Source organism: Geotrypetes seraphini, chromosome 3 (genome assembly GCF_902459505.1).
Source record: "Geotrypetes seraphini chromosome 3, aGeoSer1.1, whole genome shotgun sequence".
Lineage (NCBI taxonomy): Eukaryota > Metazoa > Chordata > Amphibia > Gymnophiona > Dermophiidae > Geotrypetes > Geotrypetes seraphini.
Window position 1 is genome coordinate 192,761,835 of NC_047086.1, and position 23,243 is coordinate 192,785,077.

Here is a 23,243-nt window from a genome sequence, read left to right on the forward strand (position 1 = left end):
CGCTGAACTGTAAAAAGCAGGAGCATGCTTTGGTGTGCCAGGTGTTATCCAGGACAGCAGGCAGGCATTCTCACAACCCACCCACCTCCCTTGGTCGGCTTCTCTTAGATTTTCAAGATTGTAAATCCTTTTCTCACATTATCCTTATGTTTTAACCCAACCTGATTAACTCATCTTGTTTTTTTTATTTTTTTGTTGTATTTTTTCTTTTCCCTCCTTTCCTACTGTTCCATGTGTTTGTTACCCCAGTTCGTTTTTTAATTTTTTAATTAATAATTTTTATTTACGATGTATTTGTATTTTTAATATACCCAATTTTATTTCTTTGTAAAACGCTTTGTATTCTGAAAAGCGTTCAATCAAATATTTTAATAAACTTGAAACTTGAAACTTGAACTTGTATCTGAACTGAGGAGAGACGCACCCTGCGCTGGGCGGGAAGGCACTCGCGCATGCGCGGTGCGGCAGTTGTGAACTTTCTGAAGTTCTACAAGCAAGTCTGCTTGTGAACTGTCTGCATCCGGGCTCCGTGGATGACGTCACCCACATGTGAGAATATCTGCCTGCTGTCCCTGGATAACACCTGTCATGGTAAGTTACTGTGCTTTCGAGTTCCTCTTCCTACGTGCATCACTTTGCACTTGCTCATATTAAATATCATCTGCCATTTTGATGCCCAATCTCACAAGGTCCTCTTGTGATTTCAACAACTTTGTATCATCAGCAAATTTAATTATTTCACTAGTTATTCCCCTCTCTAGATCATTGATAAATATTTTAAAAAGCAGTGTTCCTCCCCGGGTTGGTGGGTGGCTGTTTGGGTGAGTGTGAATGGTGGGTATGAGTGGTTGGAAGTATGTGGAGTTCGGTGGGTAGGGGGGGACTACATTTTGTGGGTGGGAGGATGGGATTTGGTTATTTTGTTTGATATGTGCTGAGCGGCATAAGCATACAGCTTGCTCAGCATACTTCTTTCTTGCTGGGGTTTTTGGGTATGGATTGGGTCTCATGGTGTGGGTTTGGGATGGGGTGGGGGTTTGGGCTTTGGAGTGGGTGGGGATTGGGGGGATTCTTTGGTTGGGGTGAAAATGTGTTTGATGGTACGTTTGGTGTTCGCGACCTTGTTGTATTGTCGTGCTGTATTGTGTATTTACTGATGGTGTGCCAATAAAACATGATTTATATTAAACTGAAAAAAAAAAAAAGCAGTGTTCCCAGGACTCCTGAGGAACCCCATTATTTACCCTTCTCCATTGAGAATATTAACCATTTAAACCTACTTTCCGTTTTCTGTCTTTCAACCAGTTCTTAATAGGTCATTACCTCCATGACGTTCTAATTTCCTCAGAATTCTTTCATGAGGTACTTTGTCAAATGCCTTTTGAAAATCCAAATACTGTACATAGAATCAACCGGTTCACCTTATCCACATGTTCATTCACCCCTTCAAAGAAATACAGTAGATTGGTGAGGCACGATTTCCCTTGACTAAAACCAGGTTGGCTTTCTCTCATCAATCCCTGCTAACGTATATGTTCTGCCATTTTGTTCTTTATAATAGTCTCTACCATTTTGCCCAGCACCAACATCAGACTTTTTTTTTTTTCTTGAGGGGATGTGTGAGGAGGTAGAGAGTTGATGCTCCTGTGCTAATCCGTTAACACAGCTACATTACCCTGGATTAGGATTACCATGAGCCCTTACCGCCTACAAAATGGGTGACGGGCATGTGCTGATGTGATATGTTTTTATTGCATCGTGGTGCATCGCAGTGGGTGGGTGTTGCTGACTGTTTAAATCGAAAATCGGTTCCGGCGTTCCCTAAAGCTACGGGGAACTTCTGGACATAACATCTCCTGATGAAGCTCTTTTGAAGTGAAACGGGGATGCTCCGTTGAGAGTAAATTACCCGATCTTTAATATTTTTACGGCCCTGGCTGTTCACCCACCAGCTATAAAGCAAAGTAATTTTCAAATGTTTTTGTAGCTAAAAAGTATTAGCAGCACCTATGTAAGGAAAGGGGTTTTTATTAATGGACCAATAATAGCTCAGGTTTATGGTGACCAGACAAGATTTTTCTATATCTGGCACCGGTGGGCACTTGAGGTCCGTTTTTCCCTCGTGCTGCTAATTTCAGAAAGACTGTGAGGTGTTCACATCTATCAGGATTTCTAAATTTTGTTGTGTATAAGTTTTTATTGGCCATGTTCAAATGGCAACATAATACAACAAATAGAAAATTCGCCATTTTATGACTGCTGTATAAATGACCCTAGCTTAAGGGAAAAACCCGTGCAAGGGCACGTTAAGGCTACATTTTACCACAGCTTTGTAAAAGGACCCCTTAGTTAATAAGCTCCTTGGAGAATAATGGAGTTTGCTTTAAATAATGCATATAAATATGCATTGCAGAAAAAAAGTGGACTAAAAACACACACAAAGTAACTAGATGAATACAGGAGCAGGTATTAAAATAAAAAAAATCGTTAATTCAAAGTCCAAAAGTAGCTAGGCAGACACTCAGTAGTAACTTAGAATTCTAGCTGAAGTGTGCAGAATCAGTAGCTTATCGATAAAAGCTGGAAGTCTGGATTTGAGCGCTTTGAAAGTGAGAATTGCAATTTTGAAAGTGATACGATGTGGAATAGGAAGCCAGTGTGTATTTTTTAATAACGGAGTGACATGGTCATATTTATTTGCGTTGCTAGTTGCCACATATGGGACGGAGACTGTAGAAGTCTATGTGGCATTAGCTATACCACCCCTCACTGCCCCACTGTTGGAGCTGCCATCACAGTTAACTCCTGCCCCCCCCCACCCCCGATCTGGATTAAGAATTATACTGGTTGAAAGCATTCTCCTAGGACAAGCAGGATGAGTCAGCCACATATGCTGCTGACTATCCTGCTGTCCACGGAGAACCTACGTTACAGGTAAGTAACTACACTATATCTGTAAACAAATGTGTGATTTCTCAGCACCACAGCTCAAGTCCAGATCTTCTTCTTAAAATCTACTTTTTGTTCCCTCCCTCAAAACTTTTCATATGCAACGTACCACTTCATTTGCCATTACAGCACCCCAAATCTTGAACTCTCTGCCCTCTTATCTGAGGGAGGAATCAAATATTGATAAATTTAAAGGAGGATTAAAAAGCTTCCTCTACAGAGATGCTTTTACTCCATAATTCAGGGCTCTTTTACAACCAATGAAAAGGCAGCTCTCAACTAACTTTCCCCTATCCCTCTGTGTTATCCTTAACTGTCTTCTTTTCTAAAATTATTGTATTTCACCCTCTACCCTCTTGTTTTCCGTTTGTCTGTGGGTCTTGTCCATGTTTTGGTTCTCGTTAATTATTTTAAATTTTGATCCCCTCAATTTAATTGTATTGTATATCACCTAGAATGTTAATAGGCGAATAATCAAATTTTTAATAAATCTTGAAACCTTGAAGGATCAAGAGCAATTATATGTATTTTATACCACATTCAAATCATCCGAGTACAAGTCTTACCTATCTCAGGGGGGGGGAGGGGAAAACCATTATACAGAAACTTAGCAAGTAAAATGAATGATTACTGGTTTGTTGCCTTGAGAATGAATGTGACTGTTGGTCAGACTGGACGGGCCACACAGGTCCTTTATCTGCAGTCATTTACTATACTGTATATTATTACGTAATGCAGTTTGTGTTTTGCCAATACTGGCCTTCCTCCATGATATCTGGAGTCCAAATATCAAGAAAACACAGTAGCTACTTGTAAGGCCAAATGAACAAGAACTGTAATGCTACCAACAATCAAATGGATTATGCAAAGGATGTGCGCTGTCGGTGGCTTAGCGAGGTTATGAGATGCCCAGGGCAGTGGCGCCCCTCCCCTGCCCCCCCTATTCCTTCCCCCTCTGCCCCCGCGCATGCGTGTGCGCTCCTTCCCCCCTATCTCTTTAACTTTCCCAGCCCAAGCAACATGACCAACTTGCTGCCCGCGTCAGTGTCGGCTCTCCCTCTGACATTACTCATAGGTACGGAGACCCGGAAGTGATGTCAGAGGGAGAGACAACGCTGGCGCAAGCAACAGGTTAGAGTTGTTGCTCGTGCTGGAGAAAAGCTAGAGTTATGGTGGGGGGGAGGAGGGGGAGAGTGAAGGCGCGCCATAAGAAGCATTAGGAATTAGATTTGAAGCCTGACTTCCCTGATTTTCAGCCTGCTGCTCTGAACACTAGGCCTTGTGTCTACTTACATACCAACAATTTGATCCCAGTCTGATGATAATGTTACAAGTTTAACAGCTGGCTGACTGCCTTTCTGCCCCTGAGGCTATGTTCTCGGTGGCAGATACACAACTGACACACCGGAGGGGAGGAGTAAGCACAGTGATTAGAGCAGGGGGGGGCAAGATGTCATGGCTCAAATCTCGCTTCTCCCATTGATGCTCCGATACCTTAGCCAAGTCACTTCACCTTTCACTGCCTCAAGTACACCACAGATTGAAAGCTCTCTTTGGAAGGGAAATACCTACTGTACTTGTCTTTCCAAATACAAGCCCTGAGGCAAGTTCCAAGTAATTAAATCTCAAATCCAGACCACAGCGAGACAAGAAGGGCCAACAAGCTTTTATTCCGCACACGCAAGTCAAAAATTGTATTTTTGGTCTAATAAAAAGATATCAACTTATATATAGAGATATTCTTTTTTTTCCGCTTGAGGGAGGGATTGTTTTGTTTATTTTTTTACTTTATTTTATTTCTGTGCCTTCCAGGTCTGTCTGTGCTCCTGTACACATGCTATCATTCTTGCCCTAGTAACACATGAATTCCAGTGTTTGTTGAAGCTGAGCGATTGTGGGCACACACACACTTCATAACCCCTGCAGGCACAGCAAATTATAGTGTGCACAAGAAAACAGAGTACTGAGACATTTTGTGGGACCAGGACGTGACGTCAGAGGGACGGCTGAGGCAAGTGCAAGCAGCAGGAAGGATACACCAGCGTTTTGGAGGAGAAATGATGCGACCTCCACCAAGACGGCGCCCAAGGCGGTCCGCCCCCTCCGCTCTCCCTTGCTGCATCACTGCATCAGATGACCACATATCCTTTGAAATACAGTGCTGGGAGCCAGACATGGCCTGTAATTGAATATCTGGTCTTAACTCAGCCCACGGTTGTGAGCAAGATACAAGCCGCTTACCATCACAGGCTGAGTATCAGGCCCTTGTTGTACTAACTTATCCCCCCTTTTCCCCCCACATACACCCCTTTTACAAAAGCGCAGAAGAGGATTTTAGCATCAGCTGGTGCGCTGAATGCTCTGCGCTGCTCATAGGATCTTTATGACCGTTGGAGCAGCGCAGAACATAACATCATGCTTCTTAACTTCGTAACCGTGGTTTACAAAAGATTACATTCAGCGTGCCAGCCAGCGCTAAAAACCTCTTCTGCGCTTTTATAAAAGGTGGGTTAATCCACTTTCTTAGTTTAGTGAATTGCCACTAACTGATTAAATCGGAACTCCGTACCAAACTGCCCTTAACTTAGCCGGTTTGAATGTGTCTGGTTAGAGACGATATTTAGCTGTACTACCTACTGTGTTTCCCCGACTAGTGTTCCCATAAAACACACTAGGGCTTATTTTCGGGGAATGTCTTATTTTTTTTACATGTACAACAATCCTCTCTCTCTTACCCCAATTCTTCCTCTTTCCTTTCTCTCCTCCCACACATGTGCAGCATCTTTCCTCGCCTCTCACAAATCCCCTTGTGTAGCAGCTCCGAGGTCTCCAAAAAGAAAATGAGGAAGGGAGAGATGATTGGCAAATTGGGCAGTGTCAGGGGATCTTAACTACGGGATTATTTTTGGGGTTTCAAGTTTTCAAGTTTTAATTTGATTTGATAAATCGCTTATTCCAATTTACTAAGCGAGTTACAATAAAATACGTTTAAACACGTTGGTTAAAATGTTAAAACAAAATAATGGGTTAGACTGACAAACTTACAGACTAATTAATACACAAGGAACGGAGGAATTAAATTATAAATAAGTAGGGCTTATTTCCGGGGAAACACGGTAGTTAAATATATTGAATAGCAGAAGTTGCCCAGCTCAGCAGAGTTTAACTAGGCAGAAGCCCCTCCTACCCATTTAAACCACTTTGATCATTGAACCCAATATTACTAGATTGTTAAAATTTAATGACAGCTTTGCCAACAATGTTCCCTCTAAGTTGTGTGATTCTGTTTTAAAAAGCCCTCATGTGAGGGATTTTTGGATGGAGTTTGTGGTATTGCAATTATACAGTTCTCAATTAATTTTCCATCACGAGTCTGAAATATCTTTCTTTTTATGTGTTTTTAATTCATGTTAAGTAAACTATAAATTACATTAATATTTTACTATTAATGTAAGAACAAAAAATGTGTATATTTTCCCAAAGTCTGTGCCTTATTATGGTTACAATATTTAATTAAAAACTTTTGCTGCACAAAACTGCTTGCAAATTTGCTCAGTGGAAACTTTTGCCCATGGATAAAACATTTTGCACACAAGCCATGAATCCTTAGAGGGAACATCGAATTGGATGCTACTCAAAGTTACACTCTCAAATGGCTCTAAAAAATGCTCACACTCCAGTGTCACTGAGCTGCACCTCCCTACTGCCTGGGGATATTAAGAACATAAGAATAGCCTCATTGGGTCAGACCAATGCTCCATCAAGTCCAGTAGCCCGTTCCCACGGTGGCCAATCCAGGTCACCAGTAACTGGCCAAAACCCAAGGTGTAGCAATATTCCATGCTACCGATCCAGGGCATGCAGAGGCTTCCCCCGTGTCTTTCTCAATAACAGACTATGGACTTTTGCCCCAGGAAATTGTCCAAACCTTTCTTAAAACCAGCTACGCTATCCACTGTTACCACATCCTCTGGCAACGCGTTCCAGAGCTTAACTATTCTCTGAGTGAAAAAGATTTCCTCCGATTGGTTTTAAAAGTATTTCCATGTAACTTCATCGAGTGTCCCCCAGTCTTTGTAATTTTTGACAGAGTGAAAAATTGATCCACTCAGGATTTTGTAAACTTGGCGCAATTGAGTTGATAAAGGCTGTGCTACAGAGTCCTGGTCTACCTAGTGTGGTGTTTGGAGAAAGACACAGGCAAGCATGGGTGAATTCCACCAATCCATTCCGGGCACTGATGACCCTACTAGCCCTGTTACTGGCATGCCTTCTCGGCATCTTCATAAAGTGTTCCCCTCTCTTGATATCTGGAACGCCTCCATACAATGTCTCTAGCATCTTCCCACAAAACTTCTAATGCAAAAAAGTCTGATTGATGTTTTCTAATTCTGATGGGTTCAATTACTAGTTGATTGGTTTTTAGAAGAAAACTGCTGTAGGCCTTTTTTTATATATTATGTCTTTCTCTTCATTAGACTTTTTAATATTTTAAATTGTATAATAGTCTCTGCTGCATTTGATTGCTTACGATGTATTTTTTTTTTATTATGAAATTGTATCCTCTTCGCTGAATTGTTCAGTTTTATTCCTTGTTGTGAACCGCCCAGAACTGTTGGTAGGGCGGTATATAAGAAAATAAATTATTATTATTATTATTTTGTACAGAGAAAGGTACTGGGTTGGGAAGTGACTGGTTGACAGGGGAGAGGAAGTAGATGTATTCCTCTACCCTTCTTCCCGGTGGAGTAGTAAGGGGGGCAGGGGAGGGCCGCCCGCCCCAGGTGCCATCTTGGTGGGGGCGCTGGCACCCGTTCTCCTCTCTGCCCCCTGCTCCTTCCCTGCCCTTCCCCCATTATCGCATATGCCCTTTCCCTTCCCCTCCCCCATATCTTTTTAACGTTCCCGGCGCAAGCAGCAACCCCAACCTGCTGCTTGTGCCAACGTCAGCTCTTCCTCTAACGTCACTTCCTAGACGCGGGTCCAGGAGAGGGCGGGGAAGGAGTGGATGGGGGTGGGGGGCAGCGAATAGGACGGGGTAGGAGTGCCACCACCCCGAGCGCCTCTCACCCTTGCTACGCCACTGCTTCTCCTCCATATCAAGACTTGGTATCGCCTTCTCCTCTTCCTCCCTCCCAACTCCTTCCACCTTCCCAACAGCAGTTCTTCTTTGGGCATCTGAGCAGATCTTTTTGTCAGCGTTTGAAGTTAAAGAGTTTTAAGGTTCCTATGAATTTAAGCTGCTTCTTGGCTTTCTGAGGTAGCGTCAGTGAAACACGGTTTGTGTCAAAGCCGGAGTTATATCATCAAGCTAAGTGCCTTTGTTATTGGTTACATGTTGATGCATTATAGTTGTGGAAATTATTTAAAAGCAAATTTTCCTGCCTACTATTTAAAGCAATAAATGGAGACAGCCCAGCCTATTGGAACAATCAACTAGTTCAATCCACCTCAACCAGACATAGGAGAACCCATGCACCATTCACACACACTCCAACCAAAAACGTCAAAAGAAAAAAATTGTACGACAACCTCCTAGCCACTCGAGCTGCAAAACTCTACAACCTATTGACCACAACCACAGACTACAAAACCTTCAAAAAAGACATAAAAACCCTTCTATTCATAAAACACATAAAACCGAACTAATACAATCAGAAATGTCCCAAGCATCACCTGCTTCACCTGCAACTACTACATATGAACTTCTAATATGACAACTCAGATGTAATCCTTAACAACTCAAAGAAATGTACAAACTACTCCCTAAATATTTCTAATCTCCGGACAAACCATTTATAATCTGCCTTGAACCGCAAGGTAATGGCGGAATAGAAATCCCTAATGTAATTATGTGCCATAATTAGACAACTATTTGCACCACTGGTAGAAGATATTCTCTTTTTACCGCTTCACACCCTGTGAATTAGCATACTATGAGCACATGAAATATTTATTACCTGATATAAGATTTATGCTACAAAGTAGAGAATGATATGGGAAAAATATGCCCCCGTCTCTGCCCGGTCCCCACGAGCTCAGTCTCTGTCGTCGCCCCAGCTCGGTACCCATCTCTGAAAACCATCTGATTCCATCCGCAAAAACCTCAAATAATTATGATTTTATATTGAACTTATTTTATTAAAGTATAAAAAGAAACACAAATAATACAGAGCATGGATCAATAAAACTAGTCTCCCCTCCCCTTCCCAAATATCCCCTCCACTATCGAGAAAACCGAATAAGCCAAATTATTACAGAATGCTACACAGAAAAATCATGCTAACAGAATATTGCAGTCACACACGACAGGAATAGTGTTAGGAGAGTGCAACTAGGGCAACTGCCCCCTGGTAAAAGAGAGCCCTAAGCTAGCTGGAAGCTACAGAAGCACAGCCTGGACTTTGTGATCCCTAGTTATATCTAACACCAGCTCTAGCAAGATACATATTTCAAATCTGATATATTCTAATCACAAAATAGAAAATAAAATTATTTTTTCTACCTTTTGTTGTCTCATCATTTTATTCTTAAAATCATATTGGTCTCAGGCACTGGTCTCTGTTTTCTTTTGTCTTTTCTTAACTCCCTTGCCAGGGTCTCCTGACCATTTGACATTTCTTCTTTCTCCATGTTCACCATCCATTTTCTATCTCTGTTTATGCATTGTTCCCCATGTTCAGCATTTCCCTTCTCCATGTCTCCTATACATCCCTTTCTAGTATTTCTCCTGTGCCCATCTCCCCTGCCTTCATCATCTCACCATTCTATGATCCCTTCCCCCTATGTACAGGGAGTGGGGAAAGAGAGAGAGAGATCCAGGTGAATCTCTCCCACTCCCTCTACTGCCACATCCAACATTTCTCCATCTCTCATCCCCTGGATCATGGACAGCATTTTTTACCACTGCCAACCAGCCCCATGCCCAACATTTCTCCTTCTATCACCCCTCTCCAGCACCATGCCACACCTCTCCCTCCATCACTATGTTCAACATTCCAACCCCCTTGCATCCCCTTTCAATCTGTTCCTTTGTTCCCTCTCCCCCACTATATCCAACATGTCTCCCTCTCATCCTTCTCTTCCCCATGTCTCTCTACCTCACTCTTCTCTCTCTATGCCCAACTATTTTCCTCTTTCGTCCTTTCCCCATGTGCACCATCTCTTTCCCTCTCACTCACACATTCATGTCCAACAATCCTCCCTTTTAATTCCCTCCTTCCATCCCATATCCCAAGTTAGTGCCCCTTCCTCCCTCCTTTGTGTTCCAAGTTCATGCCACCTCCCTTCCTTCTATGTCCTGAGTTCGTGCCCCCCTCCCTGCCTTCTATGATCCAAATTCGTGCCCCTCCCATGTCCCAACACGCTCCTTCCCCCTCCTTTCTCCTAGGTTCATAACCCCTCTCTCCCTTACTTGTTCCCTTCAGGGCCGCACTCGTTCCCTACAGGGCCATCCAGCTGGGCTGCTCCTTCCTGACTTCAGCTGCACTTGTTCTTTGTAGGGACGTGGGCAGCGGCTCTTGCACACTGCATATGGCTGACCTGCAAGCCTTTCCTCTGACATCTTGCATCTTTATACACCCCTTCTCTTCCCTCCCCTGGAGTAGAGAATGACACAGGGACAAATTTTTCCCCATCCCCAAGGGAACTCATTTTCCAATCCCATCTCTGCGAGTTCTTTTCCTGTCCCTGCTCCTTTCCTGCAAGCTCCGTCCTCATCTGCACAAGCCTCAAATACTTTAAAATCATAAGTGTGTGCAGTTAAGGCAGAGATTACAGGAATGGGGCAGGGACAGGGACAGTGACAAAATTTGCAGGGATGGGGAAATTGAGTTCCTGCTGGGACTGGGCCAAATTTATCCCCGTGTTATTCTCTACCCTGGAGGTCTGGCATCTTTCATTCCCCTTTCTCCCCATCCCCGCGGTCCAGCATCTCTCTTACCCTCCCCATGCTATCAGAAGTCTGTATAATTTATGATATGTCCGCCACTTTTTTCGGTTTTAAATACTCAATAAGGAATCTTGATTTAGCACTCATAAATAGTGTTACACATTTAACCTTTGGAAAATAATGTTGATTAGATGCCACGATGGCTTTGATATAGTTATAAATACAGCTCAGAATTGATTTGTGAAATAAATACTATCTTCCCTTCCAACTTCTCTTGTTATCAATTACCTGAGTTTTAGGGATGATATATACTTAAGGCCTGTTCATACACCATCCGTAGGATTATTAGATGTCCAGTTTCCCCGGACAAAATTTGTATAATAAAAAAATCTGCCCAGCCTCCCAACAGAATCCTCAAAAAGAGGACATTATCTGATAACCCTAGGTTTACACCTTTGAATCTGCTAGCTTTGAATTTACTAGCTTTGAACCTGTTGGTCTAGATACAACTTAGTTGGCTAAGTTCTGAAGTACAATGTTCTCCTCCACAATAGAGAATGACATGGGGAAAAAATATGTCCCCGTCACCGCCCTGTCCCTGGCTCACAGTCACCTTCACCGCCCCGTCACCGCCATTCCCTTCACCACCCCGTCACCGCCATCCCCTTCACTGCCCCGTCACCGTCACTGCCATCCCATTCACCGCCCCGTCACCGTAGCATCCATATAAGCCTCAGTACTGCGAAACACCATGAAGACAGAAGAGAGTCCTGCCACTACTACTACTGCACTGAGAATCTGTTTCAGTGCCTCTGCCCTGTATTAAAAACAGAACATAAAATAAATCAATTGACTTGTCCTCCCTTGCAATGATGTGCCCCCATGTTCACCTATAGCTCGAATCAGGTCAACTGTGCACACTAAAAATGCCCACCTGAGCACATAATCATGCAGATGCTGCAGTACAATGAGCAACAGGAGGATCTGGAACGTGAGCGCAGGCAGGCAGTGATACAAAAAAGCAGACACCCGACCGATTGCAGCGTTCCACCATCTCCCTCCCTCCACCTCACCTTAGATGTAGAGTATGCTGGCTTTCTTTTTCACCCAGCCGCACGCATTCAAAAAGCCGCACGCGCACGGCTGCTCATTTGTTCAATATTCTTCTCTGACGCAACCGGAAACAGGAAGTTACAGGAGAGGAGAAGATTGATCAACTCGAGCAGCCGCACGTGCGGCTGGGCGAAAAAGAAAGCCGGCATACTCTACATCAGTGTTTTTCAACCTTTTTACACCCATGGACCGGCAGAAATAAAATAATTATTTTGTGGATCGGCAAACTACTAGGACTAAAATTTAAAAACCCCGTTTCCGCCCTATCTTTGTGAGCTCGGTCACCTCAGTAACTATAGAAAAATAGACAAATATAGTGCAAAATATAGACAGCAGATATAAATTCTCAAAACTGACATGTTTTGATCACTAAATTGAAAATAAAATCATTTTTCCTACCTTTGCTGTCTGGTGATTGATTTCATGAGTCTCTGGTTGCGTTTCCTTCTGTCTGTGTATCCTTTCTTTCATTTCTTTCTTTCTGCACTCAGGCCCAAGAACTGTCCCTTTCTATTCCCTCCCTCTTTCCTTCCTATGTCTTTAGTGCCCCCAGTGCCTCCTTCCCATGTCTTTAGTGCCCCCAGTGCCTCCTTCCTATGTCCTTAGTGCCCTTTCCTGTCTTTAGTGCCCCCAGTGCCTCCTTCCCATGTCTTTAGTGCCCCCAGTGCCTCTTTCACATATTCTTAGTGCCCCTTCCTGTCATTAGTGCCCCCAGTGCCTCCTTCCCATGTCCTTAGTGCCCCTTCCTGTTTTTAGTGCCCCCAGTGCCTCCTTCCCATGTCCTTAGTGCCCCTTCCTGTCTTTATTGCCCACAGTGCCTCCGTCCCATATCCTTTATTTATTTATTTAGATTTTTATCCCATCCTCCCAGTAGCTCAGAACGGTCTACAAGTGAACATACACAATGGAGGGTAATTAGACATATAAGAAGTGCAACAGGTTTGAATGATTGGACTTACAAGACTGTGATGTGAGTTTAAGTACAGGCAATACAGCAATTTAAGAGTAGAGTTCAAATATAAGTAGTTAGTTTAAGTACAGTTATGTGAGATTAGGTAGTTGTGTAGTTTAAGTACAGTTATGTGAGATTAGGTACAGTTTGTCAGAGGATAGACTAAGAGATGACTGTACTGAAATTTAGGGGGAAGGTAGGAGAGAGGAGAGGGGGGTGCTTAAGGGGGGGGAGAGACAGAGGTGATCTTTAGTTGAAGAGGAGGGTCTTTACCAATTTGCGGAATGTTAATAATGAGTTCTGTTGTCTGAGTTGGGGAGGGAGTTGGTTCCAGAGGTGTGGAATGAAGTGACTGTAGGATCGTTTGCGGGCTGTTTCTGTGAGGAGGGACCTTCCAGGGGGGGTGCATAGGCGTATCTCCGATTTTGAGTGGAGGGTGCGAGTGGGGGTGTAGATGGGAAGCTTGGATTTTATGTAGGAGGGGGTGGTGGAATGAATTCTCTTGTGGGCAATTGCCAGGGCCTTGAAAGCACATCACTGGCTAATTGGGAGCCAGTGTTCAGCACAGAGTGCTGGGGAGATGGGAGTTGAGGTTGTTTAGGAGGCGGATAGCTGCATTTTGGACCCGTTGGAGGCGTTTGAGATTATTTTTGGTTAGTCCATTAAATAGGGAGTTACAATAATCCATTCTGGAGAGGACATAAGCGTAGAGGAGTTGGGTGAGGTCAGGTTTGGAGATGTAGGGTTTGATCCTTTTCAGTTGGCGAAGGTAGTAGAAGGAGGTGGAGATTACTTGGGATATGTGGGCAGATAGGGATAGGTGTCCGTCTAGGGTTACTCCTAGGCTGCGAACCTGATCTGTTGCCGTTAGTAGAGTGGAGTCCCATGCTAGTGTAGGACGTGGGTATTTGGTGGGTTTTTTTCTGATCCATAAGAGTTCGGTTTTAGAGGCGTTAAGTTGAAGTTTGTTGTTTGACATCCAAGTTTTCATGTCAGTGAGGCAGTGTTGGAGGTTAGCAATTTGGGATTGCCGGTTCTCGCCTAGAGGGAGGAGCAGCTGGATGTCATCTGCATAAGAGTGGATTTTAATGTTATATTTCTGCGCTATATCGATGACGAGCCTGATGTAGAGGTTGAACAGGAGGGGGGATAGAAGGGCTCCTTGAGGAACACCATATTTGATAGGCTTGGGGTTAGATTTATGTGTCCCTAGAAGGACAGTCTGGGTTCTTTGATGGAGGAAGGAGGTGATCCATTGGAGGGCTGTGTCTTTGATTCCGAGGTCGTAGAGTCTAGATGTGAGGAGGTGGTGGTCGACTGTGTCAAAGGCAGCACTGAGGTCAAGTAGGACTAGTAGGGCATCATTGCCTTTGTCGAGAATTGACCAGCTGTCATCCATGATATCAAGGAGTACTGATTCTGTGCTGTGGCCTTTTTGGAAGCCGGACTGGGCTGGGGATAGAGCAGCTTGTTCTTCAATGAAAGGGTGTAGTCGGTGGAGCACGATTCGTTCAAGGAGTTTAGAGACAAATGGGAGGTTGGAGACTGGGCGATAGTTGCCAGGTTCGTTAGGATCAAGGGTGGGTTTTTTAAGAGTGGGTTTGATAATAGCTGACTTCCAGCTGAGGGGAACAGTCCCCGTGGTTAGAGAGGTGTTAATGATGGGGAGGATGGATTCTGCCATGGCGTCTTCTGTGGACAGCAGGAGGGTAGACGGGCAGGGGTCGAGGATGGTGTTTGAGGGTTTGAGTTCTCTCAGGGTTTCGAGAACCTCCGTATGAGTGGCCATATGAAATTGGGAGAGAGCGGCGGAAGAGGGGGTATTTTGAATCGGCTGGGGCTGAGTAGGAGTGGGTTTGGTGTTGGCGTCGAGGTTATCTCGGATGGTTTGTATTTTGGATTGGAAGAAGTTCGAGAGGGTTTCGCTATCAAGTTCTGTTTGGTTGCTGTGACTTTTTCTTTGGGTGTTAGTGAAGAGTTGGTTTGTGAGGGTGATCAGTTGTTTAGATCTAGATGGGGCTAGTTGTAGGAGGCGAGAGTAGTAGGTCTTTTTTGCTTCTAGGATGGCTGTTTTGTAGGTGATGGATATGTTGTTCCAGTGGGTTTTGGTTTCTGTGCACGGATGTTTGACCCAGATCCTTTCTGCTTTTCTTAGTGATCGTTTTATGGAACGGAGGTCATTAGTGTACCAGGGAGCAGGTGCTTTGTTGGTGATTATTTGGGTTGTTTTTGTCTGGACAAGGTTATTATAGAGGGATTGGATGTTGGAGTGCCAAGTGGAGGCTGCCAGGTCAATTGAGTGGGGGTGTTGGGTATAGGTTTCATTAAGGGTGCGAATACCTGCGGCCATAGCTTGAGGGTTGACTGAATTAGGGAGTTGACGTAGGGTAGGAGGGGTAGGATCTTTACGCGGGGTTAAGGTGGTATCGAGTGGGAGTTCGAATTCAATGAGGTGGTGGTCAGACCATGGGACAGGTGTGGAGGTATAAGTTTGTTGGGGCTCTGTAGTTGGGTCTCTGAGGGTGAAGAGCAAGTCTAAGATGTTGCCTGCTGAGTGCGTGGGGGTGGTTATCGCTTGGTGGAATCCTAGGTCAGAGAGGGAGGAGAGGAAATTGTCAGTTTGTCCTGAAGTGTTGGGGTAGTCTGGGAAATTGAAGTCTCCCAGGATTGTCACGTGTTTGTGTGAAATGGATAGTTCGGTGATGAATTCGAGGAGGGTCTCTAGGGTATCTGCTGGGGAGTTGGGGGTTCTATAGAGGAGTAAGAGGGCGATTTTTTGTTTGTGGCCTATGGTGAATGCAATTGCTTCTAGGGAGGGAATATTAATGGAGTTTATCAGTTTTGGTGTGGCAGAGGTCTTGACAATGGTAGTCACGCCACCTCCTTTTCCAGAGGTACGTGAGCAGGCTAGGGCCTGGTAGCCTGAAGGACATAGTTCGCCTAGTGTTATCCCATCATTGTCTTGGAGCCAGGTTTCAGTGATCATGAGGGCGTCCCAAGTCTTGTCACAGATGAGGTCGTGTAGGAGGAAGGATTTATTGTTAACTGATCTTGCGTTGATGAGTGCCAGTTTGAGTGTATTGTGGGAGGGGGCTTGTGGGGAGGGAAGAATGGGGATGAGGTTGGCAGGGTTTCTGGAACGGCTTTTTTTAGGTTGGGGGGAGAGATCGCCGTATCTGCCTTGACCTGTAATAATGGGGATGGTGAAGTATAATGTTGTAAGGAGTGTAGGGGAAGTGGTGGGAGTGGGCAGAAGGGTGGTTTGTAAAGTGGTGGGCGGGGGGGCGGGGAAGGTGGCGGCTTGAAGAGTTGGAAGCATGGCGGGGAGGGGGTTTGAGGCGATGGGCCGGAGGAATTAAGGGGAGACTTGCTATCAAGTCCCGGTTTGGTCCTACTGTTGGGTTGAAGTCTGAGGTGGTCAATTATGATAGAGCTAAGTCAGGAGCTTGGAGCCGAAATGTTGTTATTGGGGCAACTGGAGGAGCGATTAGAGAAGGAGAAGCTAGGAGATAGAAAAGGAAGGAACCAGAGAGTAAACAGTTAAGTTGAAGATGATTGAATAATTTACTGTTGCTAGTAATAAAAGTTGTAGTTGTATATGCAGTTATGTTAGCTAGAGAGCACGCAGCTTGTACGAGATATGACAAGTGGTATTTAAGTAAACAATAAAAGTCTGCTTTCCTGTGTCGGGAGGGGGGCGGAGCAGGGCTCCCACGCTCCTCTCTCGATGCAGGCCCCTTCCTGTCTTTAGTGCCCCCAGTGCCTCCTTCCCATGTCCTTAGTGCCCCTTCCTGTCTTTAGTGCCCCCAGTGCCTCCGTCCCATATCCTTAGTGCCCCTTCCTGTCTTTAGTGCCCCCAGTGCATCCTTCCCATGTCTTTAGTGCCCCTAGTGCCTCCTTCCTATGTCCCTCTTACTGCCTTCCACACTTTGTCCCCCCCACCCTTGAAGCCTGCCTGTCTACCTCTGTCCCTCCCTCCCTAGCCAAAGCCAGCCTGCTGCCTCCCTGCCGCTCCAAAAAAAAAAAAGCCTCCTTCCTTTTCCCCTGCTCTTACCGCCATGTTGCAGCTGCTAAAGCCGACAGGAAGTCTTTCCGACGTCAATTCTGATGTCGGAGAGGACGTTCTGGGCCAGCCAGGCAGCGATTGGCTGGCCCAGAACGTCCTCTCCGACGTCAGAATTGACGTCGGAAAGACTTCCTGTCAGCTTTAGTAGCTGCAGCATGGCGGTAAGAGCAGGGGAAAAGGAAGAAGGCTTTTTTTTGCACCTGTCCATCTTGCCGACCCTGCTCTACATCGAAGGTGAGGTGGAGGGAGAGAGATGGCGGAACGCTGCGATCGGGCGGGTGGAGACCGCGCGATCCTTGAATGCCTCATTGTGGAGACAAGTCCATTCACCGCTCCACGGAGCGGTGAATGGCCTTGTCCCCGTCCCCGCACAGACCACTATTTTTTCTTCCCCGTTTCTGCGGGTTACCCGCGGCTACTCGCGGCTATCCGCGGGTAACAACCACTGTGTCATTCTCTACTCCACAAACAAAGTATTGAATGCATTCCTGAGTCCTAGCTACTCCTAACTCTGGAATGTGCTGGTAGAGTGTGGACTTTGTAGAAGACAAGAATCCTTAAGATCAACTGAACTGTACGTTTATTTATTTTTTTGTTTTAAGTTTATATTAAAGAAGATTTATTTAAGGAACCACAGAGTTCAGTCTGATAATATTATAGGCTACAGGTTCAATGAGTTTAACCTGTTGACAATCCTTAGAGCCAGAGTGAGAGGTCGAGATAAATGGGATAAGCTCCACTAACCACAATAGTTCAATTTGGGTGTATGGACGACAGCCACATTCTTTCTTTGCTGATTTGTGGAAAGAGTTCTGCCAGTCACCACATCACAAGTTGGCGGGGCAGCAGTCTCTTCCTTCTGTGGTAGCTGACACAATGAGCTCTGCCAGTTCATTTATAACTGTTTAAGCATTTCTAGAACTCACGGGCCAGGCACTGGCACCTTGACTGTTGATCTTGTGAGGCCAGTAACCAGGAAATGTTGCCTACGAGCTTTGAAAATTCTGGAGTTTTTTAACTGTGGCAAATTCATTGAAAATCACCACTGGCTGAAATCTTTCCCTGTCATTAAATTTCACAATAAACCAGCAACTTGCAACTAGCAGTAAGCAGGTTCACAATTCAACATCTTTTTCATCTTGGTTTCTTAGATTTCTTGTGCAGTTTCATGATTTGTTCTCTCTGAACAGCCACTTTCTGTTCAGGGCAGCATGGGATGGGAGAGAAAAGTAAAGCAAAGAGGTGTGGCATGCTCCTGTTCTGTTTACAATGCATTTGTTCCACTTTTCCAAATAGGATAATCTAGTTCACTTCATGCATAAAGTGCAATTCCTGCTTTCTTTAGGAAGATTAATGCTACAAGGCCATACATGCAGTAAGATAAAAGCAGTCCTGAATCAGCTTGTTGGAGTGGGCATCCCTCCTACCGAGAGAGAGTACAGAGTCGGGGGAGGTGGTCACAGCATGTTTTTTGGTTGTTTTTTTTAAATAGACACAGCTCATGCGCCTATTAAAAAAAATATTCAGCTAATTAGGGATTCCTTTGTCAGATCCAAAGCAGAACGAGCAAGGGAAACCCCAATTCAACTCTGCAGCGGATTTGAGCTATTACTTTCCTGTCAGTGCATGAACCAATCAGTGCTCAGGAAAGTAAGGCTATAACAGCTCAGACACTGTTGTTAAGTTTTGCATGGGAAACAACACGTTTCCTTGCTGTGCATTACACGGAGTGTTCATTAGAATATTAATGAGCCCCTTGTAAAGAATGCATTTGCATAGGATTCTCAGTGGCTGCTACTGATGATTCGTAGCAGCCATGGAGAAGCCTTTTGTGCATTGGGAGGAGAGTTTCCTTGCAAGTAAGACTGGTTTTAAACCTTTTGTGCATTGGGGCCTTAGTGGTTTATGTACTTTTTTTTAAAGAAAATTATCCCAACCTTTTTTAAACCCAGGTAAGCTAACTGCTTTCACCACATTCTCCGGCAATGAAATCCAGAGTTCAATGACACGATGAGTGAAGAAATATTTCCTCTGGTTTGTTTTTTTTTAGTAGCTTCATCGCATGCCCCCTAATCCAAGTATTTTTGGAAAGAGCAAACAAGTAATTCACATCTACCTATTCCATTCCACTCAGTATTTTATAGACACGGAAGTGTACAGATGGGCTGGTTCCCCCAGATTCTATACACAGTGCCCCAATTTGGGTGCTGATCCAAGATGTGTGTGCAACTTTTAATCGGATGGGCCATTATTAAGTAGTAGTTGGAGGCTTACAACCAAATTACTGATGTTATTTGGAACAATTAGGGTTTGCACCTGCATCTGGCTGCGTGCCATTCTATAATGTTGTGTGCACAAAAGGGGGCATAGGTGGGTCAGGGTGTTCCAATAAGTTGGATACAGTGTTATTTATTTAATCAATTTTCTGTACTTTGCTCCCCTGTCTGTCCTGGTGGGCTCACAATCTATCTAGTGTATCTGGGGCAATGGGGGGGGGGGGGAGATTAAGTGACTTGCCCAGGATCACAAGGAGCAGTGTGGGTTTGAACCCACAACCCCAGGGTCCTGAGGTTGTAGCTTTAGCCACTATGCCACTCTCCCCCAGGATTTACAGCTGACAATAAGTCCAGCACCCAGAACTGGGTGTGGGAGTCTGCTCTAAGTGTTATTCACAAAGGGTGCATGCCCTTTACAGGATGGTGCTCAGCGCCATCTGGCTCTGAATTTTGAGCACCTTTTGTAGAATTCCACTCTTTACGTATGCAGTACATGCATTGCTTAAAACACTGTACAGTATAATGCAAAAATCATTTCTGCTGATCTTCTCTGCCAGAGAACTGCCTCTCTGTACAATTTATTAAAGGAGGGGTGGGGTTTTTTTTTCACTTTTTGCCCCTCTAGTTTTCCTGTCTAAAAAACCAGGAGAATTTTCATGGCTATATTTTGATCTCTTTTTTTTGCAATAATTAGCTATGTCTGTGCCTTTGCGCCCAACAGGACATGTTCTAGAAGGCTAGGTTGTCATTTATTGTCTTATGCCAGTATTATGAGGGCGTCAAAGCTCATGATTACCAACTGGCACCACTTTTTTTGAAGACCTAGTTCTGCTTTTCCTAGTTTCATACCTGGATTTGTAGCTCCAAGACCACACAGACTATCAGCCTGCATAGCCTTTTACTGTTCTGCCTCTCCCCGTCCCAAATATACAGCCAGTGGATGATCCTGCCTGGTAGGGTTGCCAGCTGACTGCAGATTTTCTCAACAAGCTGCTCCAGTCCTTGGTTTGCCCTACTACATACACAGGCTGGTAGTCTGACTTTTCCTAATAGTGAAATCAGCATACAAAGGAGTACACCCAGGACAAGGATCAGACTGTTGGGCAAAGCGAGAGGCAACCCTGTACTCAGGAGGATAAGTCACCCTCCCTTAACTACTTATAAGAGTGTGGAATGAGGGCCAACAGACACATCAGGGGGGAGGGGAAAAAAGTACAAAAATGTTTCAATACGGTACCCATCGGATGCCTTGGATCCTGGGCAGCTCCTGCGGGTCCCGCTCCAGCTGGATCTGGTAGGTGTAACTCCTGAAGAAATGCATGGTTTGGCTTGTAGTCCGGTCACATTCACTGCCAGCCACTCAAAAAAGTCCCCGTGGGACTAGACAGGTGGCAAAGGTCGGAGGGGTACCCCACACATCTTCTTCCAAAAACCTTCAGGGACAGAGAAAAAGAATACGGTCATTCAGTCCAAGACCCTGCCCCTCAACTGCCCTCATCACTATGATTAAAAAAAAAAAAAAAAAGGAGGCAATGCACAGGGCTTGTGGGCAGATCGAGGGCTCCAGCTGTAAGTTCGAAAGTTTCTACAGCTCAGGATCAGCTGCTGTGATCAGTTTCCTCTGTTCTGTGCACCGAGCGTCCCCATAGGCTGCATTTGTCCCGCGACTTGCTGTCTCCGGGAGTTTATTTTCAGTAGAGTTAGATGCTGACTGGACAAAGCAGCGTTGCCCCCGCGCGCCGAGTTCACTCGCCGTCCGCGGCACGCGGGCGGCCCAGAGCGGCGCGCGCGTTAGGTGCGACGGCGCGCCAAAACGGCGCAAGGTCTCTTTTCCCTTCTTCTCCGCTCCGGTGCCCCGGCGGGAGGAACGGTGAGCACGCAACCGCCCCCCTGGCGAGACAAGCGATGATCCAGGCGCCAAAAGTTCCCGTCCAGTGACGCCTCAGCTTCCGCGTGGTATCAGAGTCCCCACCGTGACACTTACACTGGAAGAAGGGGGCGATCGGAGGCTAAACAAAACACGTTTGCAGGCGTCTGCCTCTCTTTCCTCAGGTGCCACGGGGAAGGCGGGAAGAAGCAGTCCTGAGAGCTAACAATTTGCCTGATTTTCCTAGGGAGAGCCCTCCCCGGCTGGGCTGGGAGCATGGGACACACCTCCTCCTCCTCTGTGCGTGTGTGCCTTGTTATTACTACCAAGTTATCTACACGTTGCATACGGCTGCAGGGAGAGCCGGGCAATTTGCTGTGCAGCCGGGGAAAGGTCATCGGATGGACACGGTGGAGTGGCCGAGGAGGGGTTATTTTCCCCAGCACAGAGATTGCCTTGCAGTGGTAGACTTGTCAGCAGCAACCCCCCCCCGAAAACAAAAAGAATCATAATTATTATCACCCTCTCATCACCCCACGCAAGCCAGGTGGGAAAATATCTAAAGAAAGGGAGGTAGAGGGTATTATATGGAGGATGTCAATCACCCAGGGCTCTTTGGGACAATAAATGCAGGATTTGAATGGCAGGGGACAGAAAGATGATGGAATATCCATCATTGGGTGGTTTTCAGGTTTATGCTGTTTCTTGAAAGATCCGCTTGCAAGCAGGTTCAAAGATCAGATGGTTTTAAAAGCAAGTTAAGCACACATCTGTCTGGGATGGGTTAGGTGCAATGGATCCTGTCATTAAGTAGGGGGAGGAGAAACTAGATGAACTCGTGAGGCACTTTCTGTTCTGGATAAACAGCATGCAGTTGCCTAACTGGTCCACCTGAATGCACAGAAATAGGCACTGTTGTCAGACCATCAACTTTGGCATCCCTTGCTCCCTATGAACTTTTGAAAATTAAACTCAACCACCTAACCCAGTACAATCTGGACCACAACTGGCAACATACTTTGTTTTGTATATATGTACAAAATTAAGAAAATTCCAAAAGGCATTTATCCGGGCACATCTGATATCTGAAAATCGCCTACCCTCCCTATGGGTAGAAGTGGGGGTGGTCTGCCCTGGGCACAGTTTTTGTAAAGGACGCAGGCACCTGTCCTCCTCTCCATCTCCCCTTCCCTCTTTAATTTTTCCTGCGCCAGCAGCATTACGAACTTGCTGCCCGCACTGGTGTCGCTTCTCTCTGACGACACTTCAGAGGCCCTGCGCATGCTGTTGCTCTCGCCTGGAAAATTAAAACGTTGCGAGGGGAGGGGCGCCATCGGAGCCACTTACCCTCACTAGGCAACTGACCTGCTGCTTTCATTTGTGGGCCTCTCAGGATCTGCCTTGTCTGCAGCCGCTCCTTGCCACCCTAAATGACTACCTAGCTCGCTTAATGGTTAAACTGGGAGGCATGTGTGAGGAGGTTGGGGCAGTGAGCGCAAGGTGCTCATTTTGCCTCCTTCCTGACTGGCCTTTTCTGCTACTGATTTAATAGCGCTAGAAAGCATGGCCATGCCCTGGGTCAGGGGTCCTCAAACCCTGTCCTTGAGGTCCAAAACCCGGCTTGGTTTCTGGGATTTCTGCAATGTACGATATGTATGAGATCTGTTTGCATGTAATAGAAGCAGTGACTGCAAGTAGATCTCATTCATATTCACTATGAAAATCCTGAAAACCAAGCTGTGTTGTTTATTTCGAGAACTGGATTTGAGGATCCCTGCCTAAGGTGAACCTTAAAATTGGCACCCCCTTCATTAATTTTCAGGTCCCTAAATCTTCCCCTCCCCCCAAAGCAATTGATTGACAATCATGGTTACCCCGACAGTACCCCTCTCAGAATTATCCTGATTTAGCTGCTTGTTGCTGTCCTTCCTCCCCTCCAGAAACTGGTATCCTAGGCCATTGCTTAGTCTTTTAAAGTAATCAAGCCTGCCTCGTTGGAAGTTACCAGCTCCTTGGCAAAAGAATCCCAAGTCAGAAGCCAGCTCACTAGAGCTACTAAAAGGAAATCTGCTGTTGTGACCTAGCCTGAGAACGTACTTGAAAAGTGAAGCCCTTTTTGAGAGATTCAA

The 23,243-nt window shown here is 45.4% G+C and overlaps 1 protein-coding gene across 2 annotated transcripts in view; it reads right to left on the minus strand.

Annotated features, from left to right (window-relative positions):
* Positions 1-21,598, minus strand: part of RAPGEF3 (Rap guanine nucleotide exchange factor 3) — a 213,606-nt gene extending 192,008 nt beyond the window's left edge. The window contains exons 1-2 of one of the 2 annotated variants that reach the window (XM_033937142.1): positions 21,232-21,583; positions 20,485-20,680 (exon numbers count right to left, since the gene is read on the minus strand). In XM_033937142.1, the coding sequence (XP_033793033.1) occupies positions 20,485-20,568 (84 nt within the window). In that variant the 5' untranslated portion in view covers positions 20,569-20,680; positions 21,232-21,583. Of the gene's footprint in view, positions 1-20,484 lie in introns of both variants that reach the window. The other variant, XR_004538757.1, reaches the window with a different exon arrangement.
* Positions 21,599-23,243: the final 1,645 nt, after the last annotated feature.